A 16,851-nucleotide genomic window follows, 5' to 3' on the forward strand; every position below is an offset into this window, starting at 1 on the left:
CTGATGTGAGGTAAGGACTTTATTTTACCAGTCTTGGGGTAATCAGATGTTTTTTCACAGATTTCACAACGTGTCTCATATGTGTGTATGTGTGCGTGCGTAACGTTAGCGCCAGGCAGGGCATAGATAATCGATTTTTCAACCCGCTTCTCTAGCGTGCATAAGTACACATATACTATCGATAATCTAGTGTTTATTTGAAAACGATTCATAAATAGGCCGAAAAATGTAGACGTGTTTTGTGTAGTCCAGTAAAGGGCTATTTTCGCGGATTTTTCTGGAATCACTAGAAATCTTGAAAACTATACTCGTATTCAAAACGGTATAAAACGGAAATGTACTGATGAAAAAAACAATCCGTTTCGTACATGTTGACTGCAAGCAAGTCATTGATAAGCGATGGTTGTATTAGACACATAGCCATAATTTAAAGGGGACCTGCATTGCTATTCCTAGCACTATTTGGGCAACTTTACACAATTCATGTGAGTCTATGGAAGACATCTGTAAGGTTTATTTAAAAAAAAAAACATTGTTTTATATTTCTAATGGAGTACTCAAAAGCATCATTTTCCAGCCTCAAGATTTCAGCCTGTTATTGGCTGGGCTCCGCCCATAAGCACTTTCAGTGACAGTCATCCACACAGTCTGCGAGTGGCAGAGAGAGAGAGAGAGAGAGAGAGAGAGAGAGAGAGAGAGCGAGAGAGAGAGAGAGAGAGAGAGAGAGAGAGAGAGAGAGAGAGAGAAAGAGAAAGAGAAAGAGAAAGAGAAAGAGAAAGAGAAAGAGAAAGAGAAAGAGAGAGAGAGAGAGAGAGCACTGTGTACGCAGGTCCCCTTCTCTTTCTCTCTCTGCCTCTCCCGTTTGAGGAAGTCTTCCACTGTGCCGCGCGCACAGCTATAGACGGGGCGTTAGAAGTTATGCTCCCGAATCGAGAGAGAGAGATAGAGAGGGGGAGAGAGAGATAGAGAGGGGGAGAGAGAGATAGAGAGGGGGAGAGAGAGAGACAGACCGAGAGACGACAGCGCGACGCGCGTGTGTGCTCTGTCGCGAGGGTCTATCTGATTCTCTCTCTCGCTCGCTCTGTCAAACCCTGTTTGGTGCGCTACAACCACAGAGCCAATCGGATCACTATCCGCTCCATCCTCGCCACGTGACATCACCATGAGAGTCAAATCAGAATTACCTGATTTTTTCGACCAGGAAATGAATGACCTGGATGACGGCAATCCGCCAATATGGTATTTAGAGACACAAACACATTGATACTAACTCCTATTACTATAATACAATGCTAGACACTGAAAAAAGACATTTATAATGCATGTCACCTTTAAGATTTATGCGTTCGCAAATATCCCCGTCCTCTCATTGACTAAAGCGCTGGCACTCAAGCGATAAATAGCGCACCCCCTGCTGGCAACCAATGTGTTAATACTTTGAGTTTCTTTACAAAGTTATAACATACAACAGAGCAGTGCATCGATCTTAAAACTTTGAGTTTCTTTACAAAGTACAGTTCTAAATTACCTTATAGAACAACAGAGCAGTGTGTCGCTCACAACTTAACAACAGAGCAGTGCATCGCTCTCAACAAAGTTCAGTTTTGAATTACAACAGAGCAGCGCTCTTAAAATTACACTATAATAAGTTAAACTCCAACCCACAATTCACACACTGTCTGAAGGCGCTGTTTGAAGACGTTAAGACATGTGAGCTTCCCTCCATCCAGGATATAAACAACAGACAGCAAGTTACTGGTATAGAGTCGTCATGCTCTGTGAAAACATGCTGATGTCTGATCAGGGAGCAGCTGATAGGATTTTGCTTAACCTTCAGCTTTCTGTCTGTTTACTGCCATTTATATACCAAACATATCTACCTGGCCTTTACACGCCCGCCTGCCCACCCACCCACCCACCCACCCACCCACCCACCCACACACCCACACACACACACACACACACACACACACACACACACGGCTCAAAGCTCATTAATATAGTTTAACTGATGACCCGTGCTTCCTGTGTCACGCTGAAACCTTTCCCCCTGTCACTGGGCACGACTCCCTATCTCTTCCCCGCTCCCCACAAAGGTCAAGCCAATCAATCAGCTGACGGCCAAATGCATGAATTTATCCCTTATCTTTTCAGGCAATCCGGAGACGAATAAATTATCTTTTATGGTCCAATGGGAACAATAGACCCAGGAAGTTATCGGTTATGGGCTAAACAAAACACAGGAAGTAACACAGATACACTATTCCTTTGGTAAATGTCTCTCTCTCTCTCTCTCTCTCTCTGAGTTGATTAATTAATAGTAGGTCCAGGACCTACAGGTCAACGTTTTCCCTTAGACATGGAAATCACACCAGGGGCTGTGTGACCAGAACACTCCCTCTGTCTGTCTGTCTTGATCCATCTCCCTCTCTGTGTCTCTCTTGCTGTCTGTCTGTCTTGCTCTCTCTATCTCTCTCTGTCTCTGTGTGTGTGTCCCTCTCTCTCTATCTCTCTCTGTGTCTCTATACATCTCTCTCTATCTCTCTGTGTGTCTCTCTCTGTGTCTCTCTCTGTGTCTCTCTATGTGTCTCTCTATATCTCTCTCTATCTCTGTGTGTGTCTCTCTCTCTGTGTCTCTCTCGCTGTCTGTCTGTCTCGCTCTCTCTATATCTCTCTGTATCTCTCTCTATCTCTGTGTGTGTGTGGGTCTCTCTCTATATATCTCTCTAGCTCTCTGTGTGTGTCTCTCTGTCTCTATTATCTCTCTATGTGTGTCTCTCTGTCTCTATATCTATCTATGTCGCTAGGGATGGGTACCGAATTCGGTACTTTTAAGATACCGAACCGAAACACGTCGGTACTACCGAGTATCGATTCAAGTGAGATACAGAGAATTTTTATTTTAATTTGTTTTACCTTTTTTCTTTTCATGTTAACGTTCACACGCACAATATATGCTTACCTAGGATTTGACTTGATTCAACAACAAAGCAGTCAGAGCAATGTCAAGCCGAAAACGGTCGAAATTGTAGTTATTTGAAGTTTGGATTTTTTTTTACGACTGAGGTAGGTAAATACAAATGTTTTAGACTAAAGTACCGAAAAAAGGTACCGTTGGGTACCGGTATCGATTCACAGGTACCGGTACCGTATGATCGGTTCAAATGTGAAAGGTACCCATCCCTATATGTCGCTATAGCTATCTCTGTCTCTATAAGGTGTTGTGGGTCTGAACATTCCAGTATATGACCCCTGACCTCCAGCTGTGACTCTCAGCCAATCACAACTCTTCTGGCTGACGCTAATCTCAAGTGCATGTGTGTGTGTACGTGTCCTCAATGTGACACTAACCTGTGTGCGTACATGTGTATTTATGTAGAGAATGTGACACTAATCTGAAGTGTGTGTGATTGAGAGAGAATGTGTGTGTAAGCGTGAGAGTGTGCGTCTGTGAGTGTGTGTCCATGTGTGTAAGCGTGAGAGTGTGCATCTGTGAGTGTGCATCTGTGAGTGTGTGTCTGTAAGTGTGAGAGTGTGTCTGTGAGTGTGTGGAAGTGTGAGAGTGTGTCTGTGAGTGTGTACAGATGGAGCCGTTTTCCTAGCTCCATTCTACTGGCGGCAATAGGCGGCGCTCAAGCTGTGATCTCGTGTTGATCTGAATGTAATTTCTTGTGAAAGTGCTGTTCTGTTATCTGCCACCAGGAGGCGCAAAGCCTGTGGGCAGGCTGGCTATCAGTCAATCTCATTGTACTGTAAATATATAAACATCTATCCATTAAAAATGTTTATCCCGGATGGATTAAAGATGTACTACATTGTATCAGGCTGGAAAATATTAGGTTTTCTTTAAGGGGTTAATTGAAAAACAATAAGACATGGATGCATTTTCTTGATTATGTGAAGACTTTAGGTGGTTCCGGAAGACAATGATAACTAATTCACAGATGGAGTGCCATGCACGTGGCCATGAACGAACACACACACATTTTCTTATGGTCTTTTCAGTTTTGTTTTGATTTATTGATTATTTTGTACTCTACCTGTTGTATTTTCTGATGTAGGGAAGGGAGGGAGGGATAGGAGGGGGATTGGGAACTGGATTGTCACTGGAAATAATTGAAAACCCCAATAAAGAGATAATAATAATTTTATCCCAGCAAATATCTTCTTTACATCATAATTATGCTGTCAGGTCTCGTATTTGTAGGTTAACTCATCTTGTTACCTGCTAGGAAATGCTTCTGACGTTGCAAATAATTGTATTAGATATAAAACATGTAAGCTATTATTATTATTATTATTATTATTATTATTATTATTATTATTATATCATGTAGTCAGGTTAACTGTATCCGTATCATCCAACGCTTGTAAAGGCATGATGACAAGCGGAGCACAGAGCAACTTGGGGAGATGAGACCAAGCAACATCTGTATCATGATGAGACCAAGCAACATCTGTATCATGATGAGACCAAGCAACATCTGTATCGTGATGAGACCACGCAACATCTGTATCGTGATGAGACCACCAAGCAACATCTGTATCGTGATGAGACCACCAAGCAACATCTGTATCGTGATGAGACCAAGCAACATCTGTATAATGATGAGACCACCAAGCAACATCTGTATCATGATGAGACCACCAAGCAACATCTGTATCATGATGAGACCAAGTAACATCTGTATCATGATGAGACCACCAAGCAACATCTGTATCATGATGAGACCACCAAGCAACATCTGTATCATGATGAGACCAAGTAACATCTGTATCATGATGAGACCACCAAGCAACATCTGTATCATGATGAGACCACCAAGCAACATCTGTATCGTGATGAGACCAAGCAACATCTGTATCATGATGAGACCACCAAGCAACATCTGTATCATGATGAGACCACCAAGCAACATCTGTATCATGATGAGACCAAGTAACATCTGTATCATGATGAGACCAAGCAACATCTGTATCATGATGAGACCAAGCAACATCTGTATCATAATGAGACCAAGCAACATCTGTATCATGATGAGACCACCAAGCAACATCTGTATCATGATGAGACCAAGCAACATCTGTATCATGATGAGACCACCAAGCAACATCTGTATCATGATGAGACCAAGCAACATCTGTATCATGATGAGACCAAGTAACATCTGTATTGTGATGAGACCACCAAGCAACATCTGTATTGTGATGAGACCAAGCAACATCTGTATCATGATGAGACCAAGCAACATCTGTATCATGATGAGACCAAGCAACATCTGTATCATGATGAGACCAAGCAACATCTGTATCATGATGAGACCAAGCAACATCTGTATCATGATGAGACCACCAAGCAACATCTGTATCGTGATGAGACCAAGCAACATCTGTATCATGATGAGACCAAGCAACATCTGTATCATGATGAGACCAAGCAACATCTGTATCATGATGAGACCACCAAGCAACATCTGTATCATGATGAGACCAAGCAACATCTGTATCATGATGAGATCACCAAGCAACATCTGTATCATGATGAGACCAAGCAACATCTGTATCGTGATGAGACCAAGCAACATCTGTATCGTGATGAGACCAAGCAACATCTGTATCGTGATGAGACCAAGCAACATCTGTATCGTGATGAGACCAAGCAACATCTGTATCGTGATGAGACCAAGCAACATCTGTATCGTGATGAGACCACCAAGCAACATCTGTATCATGATGAGACCAAGTAACATCTGTATCATAATGAGACCAAGCAACATCTGTATCGTGATGAGACCAAGCAACATCTGTATCATGATGATACCAAGTAACATCTGTATCATGATGAGACCACCAAGCAACATCTGTATCATGATGAGACCAAGTAACATCTGTATCGTGATGAGACCAAGCAACATCTGTATCATGATGAGACCAAGCAACATCTGTATCATAATGAGACCAAGTAACATCTGTATCATGATGAGACCAAGCAACATCTGTATCATGATGAGACCAAGCAACATCTGTATCATGATGAGACCACCAAGCAACATCTGTATCATGATGAGACCAAGCAACATCTGTATCATGATGAGACCAAGCAACATCTGTATCATGATGAGACCACCAAGCAACATCTGTATCATGATGAGACCAAGCAACATCTGTATCATGATGAGACCACCAAGCAACATCTGTATCGTGATGAGACCAAGCAACATCTGTATCATGATGAGACCAAGCAACATCTGTATCATGATAAGACCAAGCAACATCTGTATCATGATGAGACCACCAAGCAACATCTGTATCATGATGAGACCAATCAACATCTGTATCATGATGAGACCACCAAGCAACATCTGTATCATGATGAGACCAAGCAACATCTCTATCATGAGACCAAGCAACATCTGTATCATGATGAGACCAAGCAACATCTGTATCATGATGAGACCAAGCAACATCTGTATCATGATGAGACCAAGCAACATCTGTATCATGATGAGACCACCAAGCAACATCTGTATCATGATGAGACCACCAAGTAACATCTGTATCATGATGAGACCAAGCAACATCTGTATCATGATGAGACCAAGCAACATCTGTATCATGATGAGACCAAGCAACATCTGTATCATGATGAGACCAAGCAACATCTGTATCATGATGAGACCAAGCAACATCTGTATCATGATGAGACCAAGCAACATCCAAGCAACATCTGTATCATGATGAGACCAAGTAACATCTGTATCATGATGAGACCAAGTAACATCTGTATCATGATGAGACCAAGCAACATCTGTATCATGATGAGACCACCAAGTAACATCTGTATCATGATGAGACCAAGCAACATCTGTATCATGATGAGACCAAGCAACATCTGTATCATGATGAGACCAAGCAACATCTGTATCATGATGAGACCACCAAGCAACATCTGTATCATGATGAGACCACCAAGTAACATCTGTATCATGATGAGACCACCAAGTAACATCTGTATCATGATGAGACCAAGCAACATCTGTATCATGATGAGACCAAGCAACATCTGTATCATGATGAGACCAAGCAACATCTGTATCATGATGAGACCAAGCAACATCTGTATCATGATGAGACCAAGCAACATCCAAGCAACATCTGTATCATGATGAGACCAAGTAACATCTGTATCATGATGAGACCAAGTAACATCTGTATCATGATGAGACCAAGCAACATCTGTATCATGATGAGACCACCAAGTAACATCTGTATCATGATGAGACCAAGCAACATCTGTATCATGATGAGACCAAGCAACATCTGTATCATAATGAGACCACCAAGCAACATCTGTATCATAATGAGACCACCAAGCAACATCTGTATCATGATGAGACCAAGCAACATCTGTATCATGATGAGACCACCAAGCAACATCTGTATCATAATGAGACCAAGCAACATCTGTATCATGATGAGACCAAGCAACATCTGTATCATGATGAGACCACCAAGCAACATCTGTATCATGATGAGACCAAGCAACATCTGTATCATGATGAGACCACCAAGCAACATCTGTATCATGATGAGACCAAGCAACATCTGTATCATAATGAGACCAAGCAACATCTGTATCATGAGTTATTGCACTATTAATCCCAATAGGGACATTCATCTTTGTTTGATCAAGAGTAACCTTTTTATATATATATATATATATATATATATATATATATATATATATATAATATTTCTTTTTTTTAAGTGAAGATTGGTGAAAGTTAGGTTTGCACTTCAAACCCAATAGGGAAATTCATCTTGGTTTTAAATAGTTTTTGTGTCAAATAAAAACAAAGCTTATTTGAATGATTTCCTTGGCGTTTCTAGTTTGAGAAAAAAGAGAGAGACCGCGATCTGGGAAGACAACACAGCGAGAGAGGGGGGGGGGGGGGGGGGGGGGTTGGAGCGAGTGGAGAGATAGCGCATGTGATAGAGATGGAGACACTTTCTCTCTCTAGTCCACGACAGGTACAAACAGACAGAATGGTTTACAATTATGGATTTAATATGTCAAAGAGTTATCAAGCTCTTGATTCTTAATTTAACCCCTGATAAATACCAGCTCTACCTGTGATTATAAAAGAGCAACAGAGTAGACTGGCGCAGTTTTGATTGATTGATTGAAAAGTTTATTAACAGATTGCAGAATGGGTACAGTACAGTACATCTCAATACATACAATTGTTAAGGGGATGCAGACCAGAGAAAGACGTTCGTCTTGTTTACACCAGGGTCCCCCATTTTCAATTCATCATAACATATATGACATACATGACATACAGATAGACAGTACTGCTACATCTATACATTTATGACATATCAGATTTGCAAAAACAGTACTGTTTGTGATACAAAAGTGTCCAGAAAAGGAGTGTATATACATTTGGCGTAGAAACTGTACATTGGAGGAGGTTGGTGGGGTGGGGTTGGGTGAGGGCTGTACATTGGAGGTGGGGGGGGGGGGGGGGGGGGGTTGGGTAGGGGACACACACACATTTTACACTGTACATTGGAATATTGACAAAGCCTTACTTGGTCATTTACTGTACAACTAGGTTAGGACATTTGTAGGGGCCAGTTTCGAATTGCAGTCTCACGTAGGTGTTTTTTGAGAGTGTTTTTGAAGGTGGGTAGTGATTCACATTCCTTTACAGCTTTAGGCAGGGCGTTCCACATTGATGTGGCATAATTGCGAAACGTGTTTAGTCCCTTGTTTGAGCCGAATCTGGGTTTTACATGATTTGTGGAGCTCCCTCTGGTGTTGTGATCGTGGTATTCACTGACCTTTGGGAAGTATTTTGACATGTACATGGGTACCTTGGTCGCGTAGTGTATCTTGTAGACCAGGCCCATTGCAAGTTGCTGTACTCTGTCGTCTACTCTAAGCCATCCTAGGTTGTCAAAGTGGGCAGGGGTGAGGTGGGTTCTAGGAGTCAGGTCAAGTAGTAGTCTGACTAGCTTGTTTTGAGATGTTTGTAATTTGTTTTTTAGTGCCTTTGAGGTGCTTTGGTACCATGAGGTGCAAGCATAGTCGTAGTACCCTTGAATGAGTGCTCCTGCTAGAGTCTTCAGGGTATTCTTGTTTACCAGAGAGGAGATCCGGTACAAGAATCGCGTTCGTTGGTTGACTTTTTTTATTACATTGGATGCCATTTTGTCACAGGAAAGATTAGCCTCTAGGATGGAACCCAGGTAGGTAATTTCATCTTTCCTTGTGATAATATTGTCACCCACTGTAACCGAGAAGCCGTCGGTCTTGCTGAGTTTGTTATTTGAACCGAAGAGAATGGACTCTGTTTTGCCCATGTGTAATGATAGTTTGTTGTCGGCGAGCCATATGCAGATTTTGCCTAGTTCCGAGCTGAGGGCTTTTTCAACCTGTAACTTGTTCTTGTCAGAGACCAGCAGGGCTGAGTCGTCCGCAAACAGGAACAAGTTGCAGTCACAAGCTGACGACATGTCATTTGCATAAATTAGGAATAGTAGCGGTCCTAGTATGCTTCCTTGTGGAACACCACAGCTCACTGTGAGGGGGGGGGATAGGGTACCGTTTACTTCCACCATCTGTTCCCTCCCCTCCAGGTAGGATTGTATCCAGCTCACTGATAAACTATCAAAACCAATTGCTTTTAGCTTGTCAATCAGAATGGTGTGATTGACAGTGTCGAAGGCCTTTTGTAGGTCCAGCATGACCATGCCGCAGTATTTGCCCGCGTCCACCTCTTGTTTGATGTGGTCGTTCAAGTAGAGAAGGCATGTGTCAGTGGAGTGGGATGTTCTGAAGCCAGATTGGAATTCGTAGATTAGATTTTTTTCCGCGAGGTACTTTTCGATCTGTTCGTATACTATTTTTTCCATGACTTTCGAGATGGATGTAAGGATAGAAACAGGGCGGTAGTTACCCGGGTCTAATTTGCTGCCCTTTTTGTGCAGGGGTGTTACTCTCGCAATTTTGAAGTCCTTGGGGACGTGTCCCTGTTTTATGGAGAGGTTTATTATGTGTGTGATGACTGGGGTGATGGCTGCTGCTGAGTCTCTGAGGAATTTGGAGGGGATGTTGTCATGGCCAGTGGCCTTGTTTGGTTGGAGGGCGCTCAGTTTTTTGAGTACCTCATCTGTAGTTACTATTTCCAGTTTGAAGTCGTCTTTGTGGACGCCTAGGTTCATGTAGTATGCTACTATGTGTTCTACCCCATACTGCCCTGAGTGGGAGGGTAGTTTGTTTACCAGTGTTGTGGCTATGTTTGTGAAGAAAGTGTTTAAGTAATTGGCTACATCCAGCTTGTCTGTGATGAGCGTGTTGTCCGTCTTTATGTTTATGTTTGAGAACCTGGTTTTGAGTTTTTTACTGCAGCCTAGTTGATTGTTGAGTAATTTCCAAAGTTCACGTGGTTTATTTTTGTTTTCCTCGGTTTTGTCATTGATGAAATTTTTTTTAGCAGTTTTGATCATGGAGTTTACGTCATTTCTTAGTCTGTTTCTTTCTAGTTTGAGTTCAGTCACGTGGTCTTGGAGTTCACTGCTCGTGCTTTTGGTAAGCTTTGACTGACTTTTACGAAACTCAGAGCATTTTTTGTCTCTGGCTTTCATAGCGGTCAGTATTTCAGTGTGCATCCATGGCTCAGCGCGATTTTTTACCCTGGTGGTTCTTAGGGGGGCCATTTTGTTTAGTATTGATGAAAATTTGGTTTTGAAGCCAAGCCAAGTTTCTTCAACCAGTGTACCATTGAGTTCATCTGACCAGTCCAGACTCTCCAGTTCAAGGTTAAAGGCCTCGCTAGAGTAGGTTTTGAGGTCTCTAGATGTGACTGTTTTGTGACAGCCAGCCTTTAGTTTTAGCTTTTTGCGGGTACAGAATATCATGTAATGATCACTTAACCCGCATGCTATAACCCCTTTACTGGAGATCTTGGACTTGTCAGAGGTCAGTATGAGGTCAATGGTAGTCTGAGTTGATTCACATATCCTTGTGGGTTGGGTGATTAGTTGGCTGAGGCCGTGCAGATCACAAAACCTATTGAAGGATTTGAAGACGGGTGCATTTTTTTGTTGCATATCCGTGTTCCAATCCCCAATAAGAATTTTTTCCGCATCCTCAGCTCCAGCTAAGCACACATCCAGAGTATCATAAAAACCAGTTTGATCTGGCGGTCTGTATATTGTGCCGACTAGAACAGATTTTGCCCTTTCAAATAAAATTTCCACCCATACGGTTTCAATTGTCTCATGATGAAGGTCAGTACGGGTAATGAATTTGGTGTCCTTATGTATGTACATACAAACACCACCTCCATACTGGTTTCTGTCATTACGGACTATAGTATAGTTCTCTATTTCTATTTCAGGGTCTGTTACAGATGGATCAAGTTTAGTTTCAGTAAAGCATATTATGTCTACCTTACCGCTCATAAACAGGTTTCTTAATTCATCCAGCTTATGCTTAATGCTGTTTACATTAAGGTGAAAGATGTGTAGTCCGTTTTTATTAGCTGTGTTATTGATGTCTTCGAGTTCCAGGTAATGGTCTTCTGGTGCTGCTGTGGGGTTGCCGGTTGGGGGGGCTTTGTTGACGTGGGTGGGAAGGGGGGAGGGGGGTGTCGGGACCCGCGCCGTGCTGGTACAACAAAGGACTCGGTCCAGAGTCCTTTGTTCCTGGATGTTTTCGCCGTTAGCTCCGCTGGCTAGCCGGCTATCGGGCGTCGAGATGTTTAAATCCCGCGTCGGGATGGTCGTCATGGTTTCGACCCTCGGTTCACCTCCTCTCGTCTCTGCCTCACGTGTGCTCGTCTGCTGCGGCGTCATTTGGGAAGAGTTGCCGTCCGCGCGGTGGATGTAGCCACAGGTTGAGTTGTTGATATTGGTCGCGATGGTAACCTCCCTCGCTTCTTGCGCTGCCAGACCAAGTCTTCTCGCCTGAGTTCTGGTCAAGACCGGGCCTGGGTTTAGATGAATGTCTCCCGAGAGTAGCAGGATAAGGGACAAAAAGGTCTTTCGGTCCATTCTGCCATTCGGGGGTCTGTTCTTTCTTTCAGGATTGGCCGTTAATGTTGCGTGAACGGTCGCTGTCCCCACGGCCAGGTGCTTATGTTCCGTGCCGTTTTGGAAATAAAAGTCGCTGTGTACCTCCTTTTCTATTTTTGCTCTTCTCTCCTCTTCTGTCTTGTTATGCTTCATCGTTGAGTAGAGGTACGAATCCGTTATCCAAAACATAACGAGGAGAAAATGTGCGCAAAATCTCTTTTGTTTGCTGTATTGACGAGGGCTCCGGGAGCTCAGGAATTTGCGACCGCTCATGGCTGTGTCCTGACAAATGGGACAAAAGTGAATCGCTGCTCTTTCATAATTATACGAACAAGATTGTATAAATTATAAGATTACATTAAGGCAGAACTTGCACCTCACTACTTGTTTATTCACCTCGCCTCAATCTGTCGTCACCTTTCCGAATCAAATTAACAACGACCAATATAGTCCCCCCCACACTGAAATGCATTGATATTTACAGTACAATAAGGTTGACAGGTCTCACTCTTCACTGCTCTATAAGGAATAGTGTGGAGGGAATGCATGCTGTCGTGGATGAGGGTGGACGAGAGATTAGCATGCAGTTTGATTTGGTTTTTAAAGAACATTTGTACCTTAAACCCACTCAATTGTATTCTATGCTTTTATCCACCAATGATGATAGACATGACCATAATATCAGACATGCTTCAAGTAGTCGCTTTACCCTACCTCTGCCTAGAACCAATGCTCTCAAGAAAACTGCAATGTATAGAGCCATAACATATTGGAATAGGATCCCAATACATATCATACGAACGGAAAACAAGGACAGTAGGGCTGGGCGATTAATCGATATTATCGATAATTCGAATTAATGATGTGGGACGATTTTGAAAAACTACAATCGAAAAATAAAAAATAAACGTTTTTTTTTCAAGAGTCACCTTTTATTTTACAAAAAGTGATATTTGGTGAAAGTTAGATTTGCACTTTATTAATCCCAATAGGGAAATTCATTCTTGTTTGATGATCAAGAGGCACCTTTTATTTGTTTTTATAATTATATATATATATATATATATATATATATATATATATATATATATATATATATAATTATAAAAATATTTTTAAGTGAAGATTGGTGAACGTTTTTTATTTTTATTTTTTTTTTAGATCTCAAGAGAAAGAAATCGATTAAAATCGTAAATCGGATTTAAAAAAAAATTATCTGGGATTTTATTTTTAGGCCATATCGCCCAGCCCTAAAGGACAGTTTAAAAAAGAAACTTAAAGGGAGCCATAATGCGGAAGGAAATCAATAAACGCCATGCATGAGTGTAGCTGCAGGCAGCCATGTTATCCAAACTTCTTACTTTGTTTTAAAGGTATGGTGAAATGGATTCACCTATGACCTTCTTTTGTTTTATTTTGTATTGATTATGTATGTGATATATGACTGATTTATACTGAACTGAATGTTTCATATTTGTATGTGTATATCTGTGCGGACCCCAGGAAGAATAGTCAACACGTTGGTGATGACTAATGGGGATCCTAATAAACATAAACATAAACCAGGTCCGAGTGAGCTCCTGGCATTTTCAATACGAGGTTGGCTACAACACTGCTGCTTAATAATCCCTGCTTTAATCATAACGTTAAACAGTACCAGCAGATCTAGAAACACTATTTATTCATATTTACCATTTGTAAGTGCTGTGAACATCACCAATAGTCCTCAAGTCCACTCCAGTCAGGAGAGACAAAAGTCAAAATCATATGGCTACATAGATGTAACCTGAGTGCCCCCTACTGGCTGAGTGTTGTTATTGTGCGCATAAACCAGTAACAGATCCGACAACGGCAAATGGCAGGGCAGTGGGCACACTCTAATTCACAGCATCTGTATGTGTGTAAGTGCGAGAGTGTGTGCCTGTAAGTGTGTTTGTATGTGTATGTTTATGTGTGTAAGTGCGAGAGTGTGTGCCTGTAAGTGTGTTTGTATGTGTATGTTTATGTGTGTAAGTGCGAGAGTGTGTGCCTGTGAGTGTGTTTGTATGTGTATGTTTATGTGTGTAAGTGCGAGAGTGTGTGCCTGTGAGTGTGTTTGTGTGTGTATGTTTATGTGTGTAAGTGTGAGCCTGTGAGTGTGTTTGTATGTTTATGTGTGTAAGTGTGAGAGTGTGTGCCTGTAAGTGTGTTTATGTGTGTATGTTTATGTGTGTAAGTGTGAGTGTGTGTCGATGAGTGTTTTGTGAATGTAACACTAATAATAATACATAAACCCCAACAAACTCCAATAATAACAAACCCCAACACCTTGTGACCAACATCACTTTGGTAATCCTGTATATTGTTAATCTTGTATATTGTTAATCTTGGTTTACAGTCATCCACAATATGTTGCGCTAAAGCTTGTGTCGTTATCAGTCGTTGTGTTCAAGGTCTCAGACCTTTTCTTATTACTTTTCAATCTATAACTCGTCAGTATAAATCCAGATCTCTTGACTTTCTCAGAAGCCTTGGTTAAAATCGTGAACAGAGTCTGTCAGCCAGTAATTACCTTTTTTTAATTAATTCGTTTAAGTCTGTTGAAGTCGGACATATTTAAATATACATAATTTTTTTTTATCCACTTTTTCTCCCATTTTCTATATTTTCTCCCATCCCAATTTCGTATCATCCAATTCAACCCTCCCCTGTCACGAACGCTGTTTCTTGCCTCCCACAAGCCGGCTGCAATGTGGACTAAGTCATACATAGCACAAGTCCCCTCCGGTACTTGAGGTAACAGCAGTCTCATCTTTTCACCTGCGCAGCTCGATCTCTCAGTGGCGAGGAGTAACGCGTGGGAGGCTCACGCTGCCGCCGACACTTCCTGATTCTACTGCGCAGGCGCACCAACCGACCTGTAGGAGTCGCTGTCCACAACGCCCGATCCCCACCCATCAGTTTCCCACCCCCTAATACGGCCAATGTGTATTAGTATGAACGACCAGCTAAACTGAAAGCAATGTGGAGCGCTGGGCTCGAACAGGCAAGCCCAGCGTCTCCAGATTTCGTGGCGAGCGCCTTGCCCACTACGCCACGTAGCCGCCCCATTTAAATATACATCATAATGTCCTGTGGAAGTATTTACCTCTTCTAGCAGAAGCAGAAACCATGGTGTGTGTCTGTGTGTTTCTGTATGTGTGTGTGTGTGTGTGTGTGTGTGGATGTGTGTGTGTGTGCGTGTGACGTGTGTGTATATGTGATGTGTGTGTATGACGTGTATGTGTGTGTATGACGTGTGTGTGTGTGTGTATGTGTGTGTGTGCATGTGTGTTACCTTGGTGACACACAGAGGGACATTTGTGGTTGCGGCAGCCCAGGGTCCGCCCACAGCTCTGGTCACACGGGGGACAGTTGCCGGGGCAACACTGTGGGAGCAGGAAACACAAGGCATCATGGGAAAATGAGTTTAAACTAGAAGAATGGACTCAGTAGAGTGCAGACCTCTACCAAGTGCATTTGGGCATGTATGTACACAATTTGCCTATAGTGTGCAAGTAGGTATCAAGTGGACAGGAATATTTATTTATAAAATAAAATAAAAACGTCCCTTTCACTTCCCTATAGGAGGAATGTTTAACAGGGAATGTTTAACCCTTTCACTACCACACTACAGACGTTTAACCCTTTCACTACCACACTACAGATGTTTAACCCTTTCACTACCACACTACAGACGTTTAACCCTTTCACCACCACACTACAGAAGGTTAACCCTTTCACTACCACACTACAGAAGGTTAACCCTTTCACTACCACACTACAGAAGGTTAACCCTTGCACTGCCACACCACATAATGTTAACCATTGCACTGCCACACTACAGAAGGTTTACCCTTTCACTACCACACTACAGACGTTTAACCCTTTCACTACCACACTACAGAAGGTTAACCCTTTCACTACCACACTACAGAAGGTTAACCCTTGCACTGCCACACTACAGAAGGTTTACCATTTCACTACCACACTACAGAAGGTTTACCATTTCACTACCACACTACAGAAGGTTAACCCTTGCACTGCCACACTACAGAAGGTTTACCATTTCACTACCACACTACAGAAGGTTTACCATTTCACTACCACTATAGAAGGTTTACCATTTCACTACCACACTACAGAAGGTTAACCCTTTCACTACCACACTACAGAAGGTTTACCCTTGCACTGCCACACTACAGAAGGTTTACCCTTGAACTGCCACACCGCATACGGTTAACCCTTTCACTACCACACTACAGACGGCCAGAGAGTGAAATTAAAACTAGGATAATCGGGATGTTTTGCTGCTCCCACGTCAGCCAAGCTTCAAATATCACCACAGTAAACGGGTTGTCGCTCTCTGCGTCTCTCTCTCTCTCTGTCTCGTACCCACCTTCCTCTACACTGGTGTCTCTCTCTCTCCGTCTCGTACCCACCTTCCTCTACACTGGTATCTCTCTCTCTCTCTCTCTCTGTCTCGTACCCACCTTCCTCTACACTGGTCTCTCTCTCTCTCTCTCTCTCTCTCTCTCTTGCTCTCTCTCTGTCTCTCTCGTACCCACCTTCCTCCTACACTGGTCTCTCTCTCTCTCTCTCTCTCTCTCTCTCTCTCTCTCTCTCTCTCTCTCTCTCTGTCTCGTACCCACCTTCCTCTACACTGGTCTCTCTCTCTCTCTCTCTCTCTCTCTCTCTCTCTCTCTCTCTCTCTCTCTCTCGTACCCACCTTCCTTCTACACTGGTCTC

At 42.5% G+C, this 16,851-nt stretch overlaps 1 protein-coding gene across 1 annotated transcript in view; it reads right to left on the bottom strand.

Moving 5' to 3' along the window:
- The window catches only part of nfxl1 (nuclear transcription factor, X-box binding-like 1), a 111,544-nt gene that overhangs the window by 58,665 nt on the left and 36,028 nt on the right, over nucleotides 1-16,851 (bottom strand). Inside the window, 1 exon segment of the mRNA XM_084334054.1 lies at nucleotides 15,401-15,491. Coding sequence (XP_084190180.1) covers nucleotides 15,401-15,491 — 91 coding nt within the window.

The sequence above is a fragment of the Notolepis coatsorum genome (assembly GCF_963971535.1).
Source record: "Notolepis coatsorum genome assembly, chromosome: 1".
NCBI classification, from domain to species: domain Eukaryota; kingdom Metazoa; phylum Chordata; class Actinopteri; order Aulopiformes; family Paralepididae; genus Notolepis; species Notolepis coatsorum.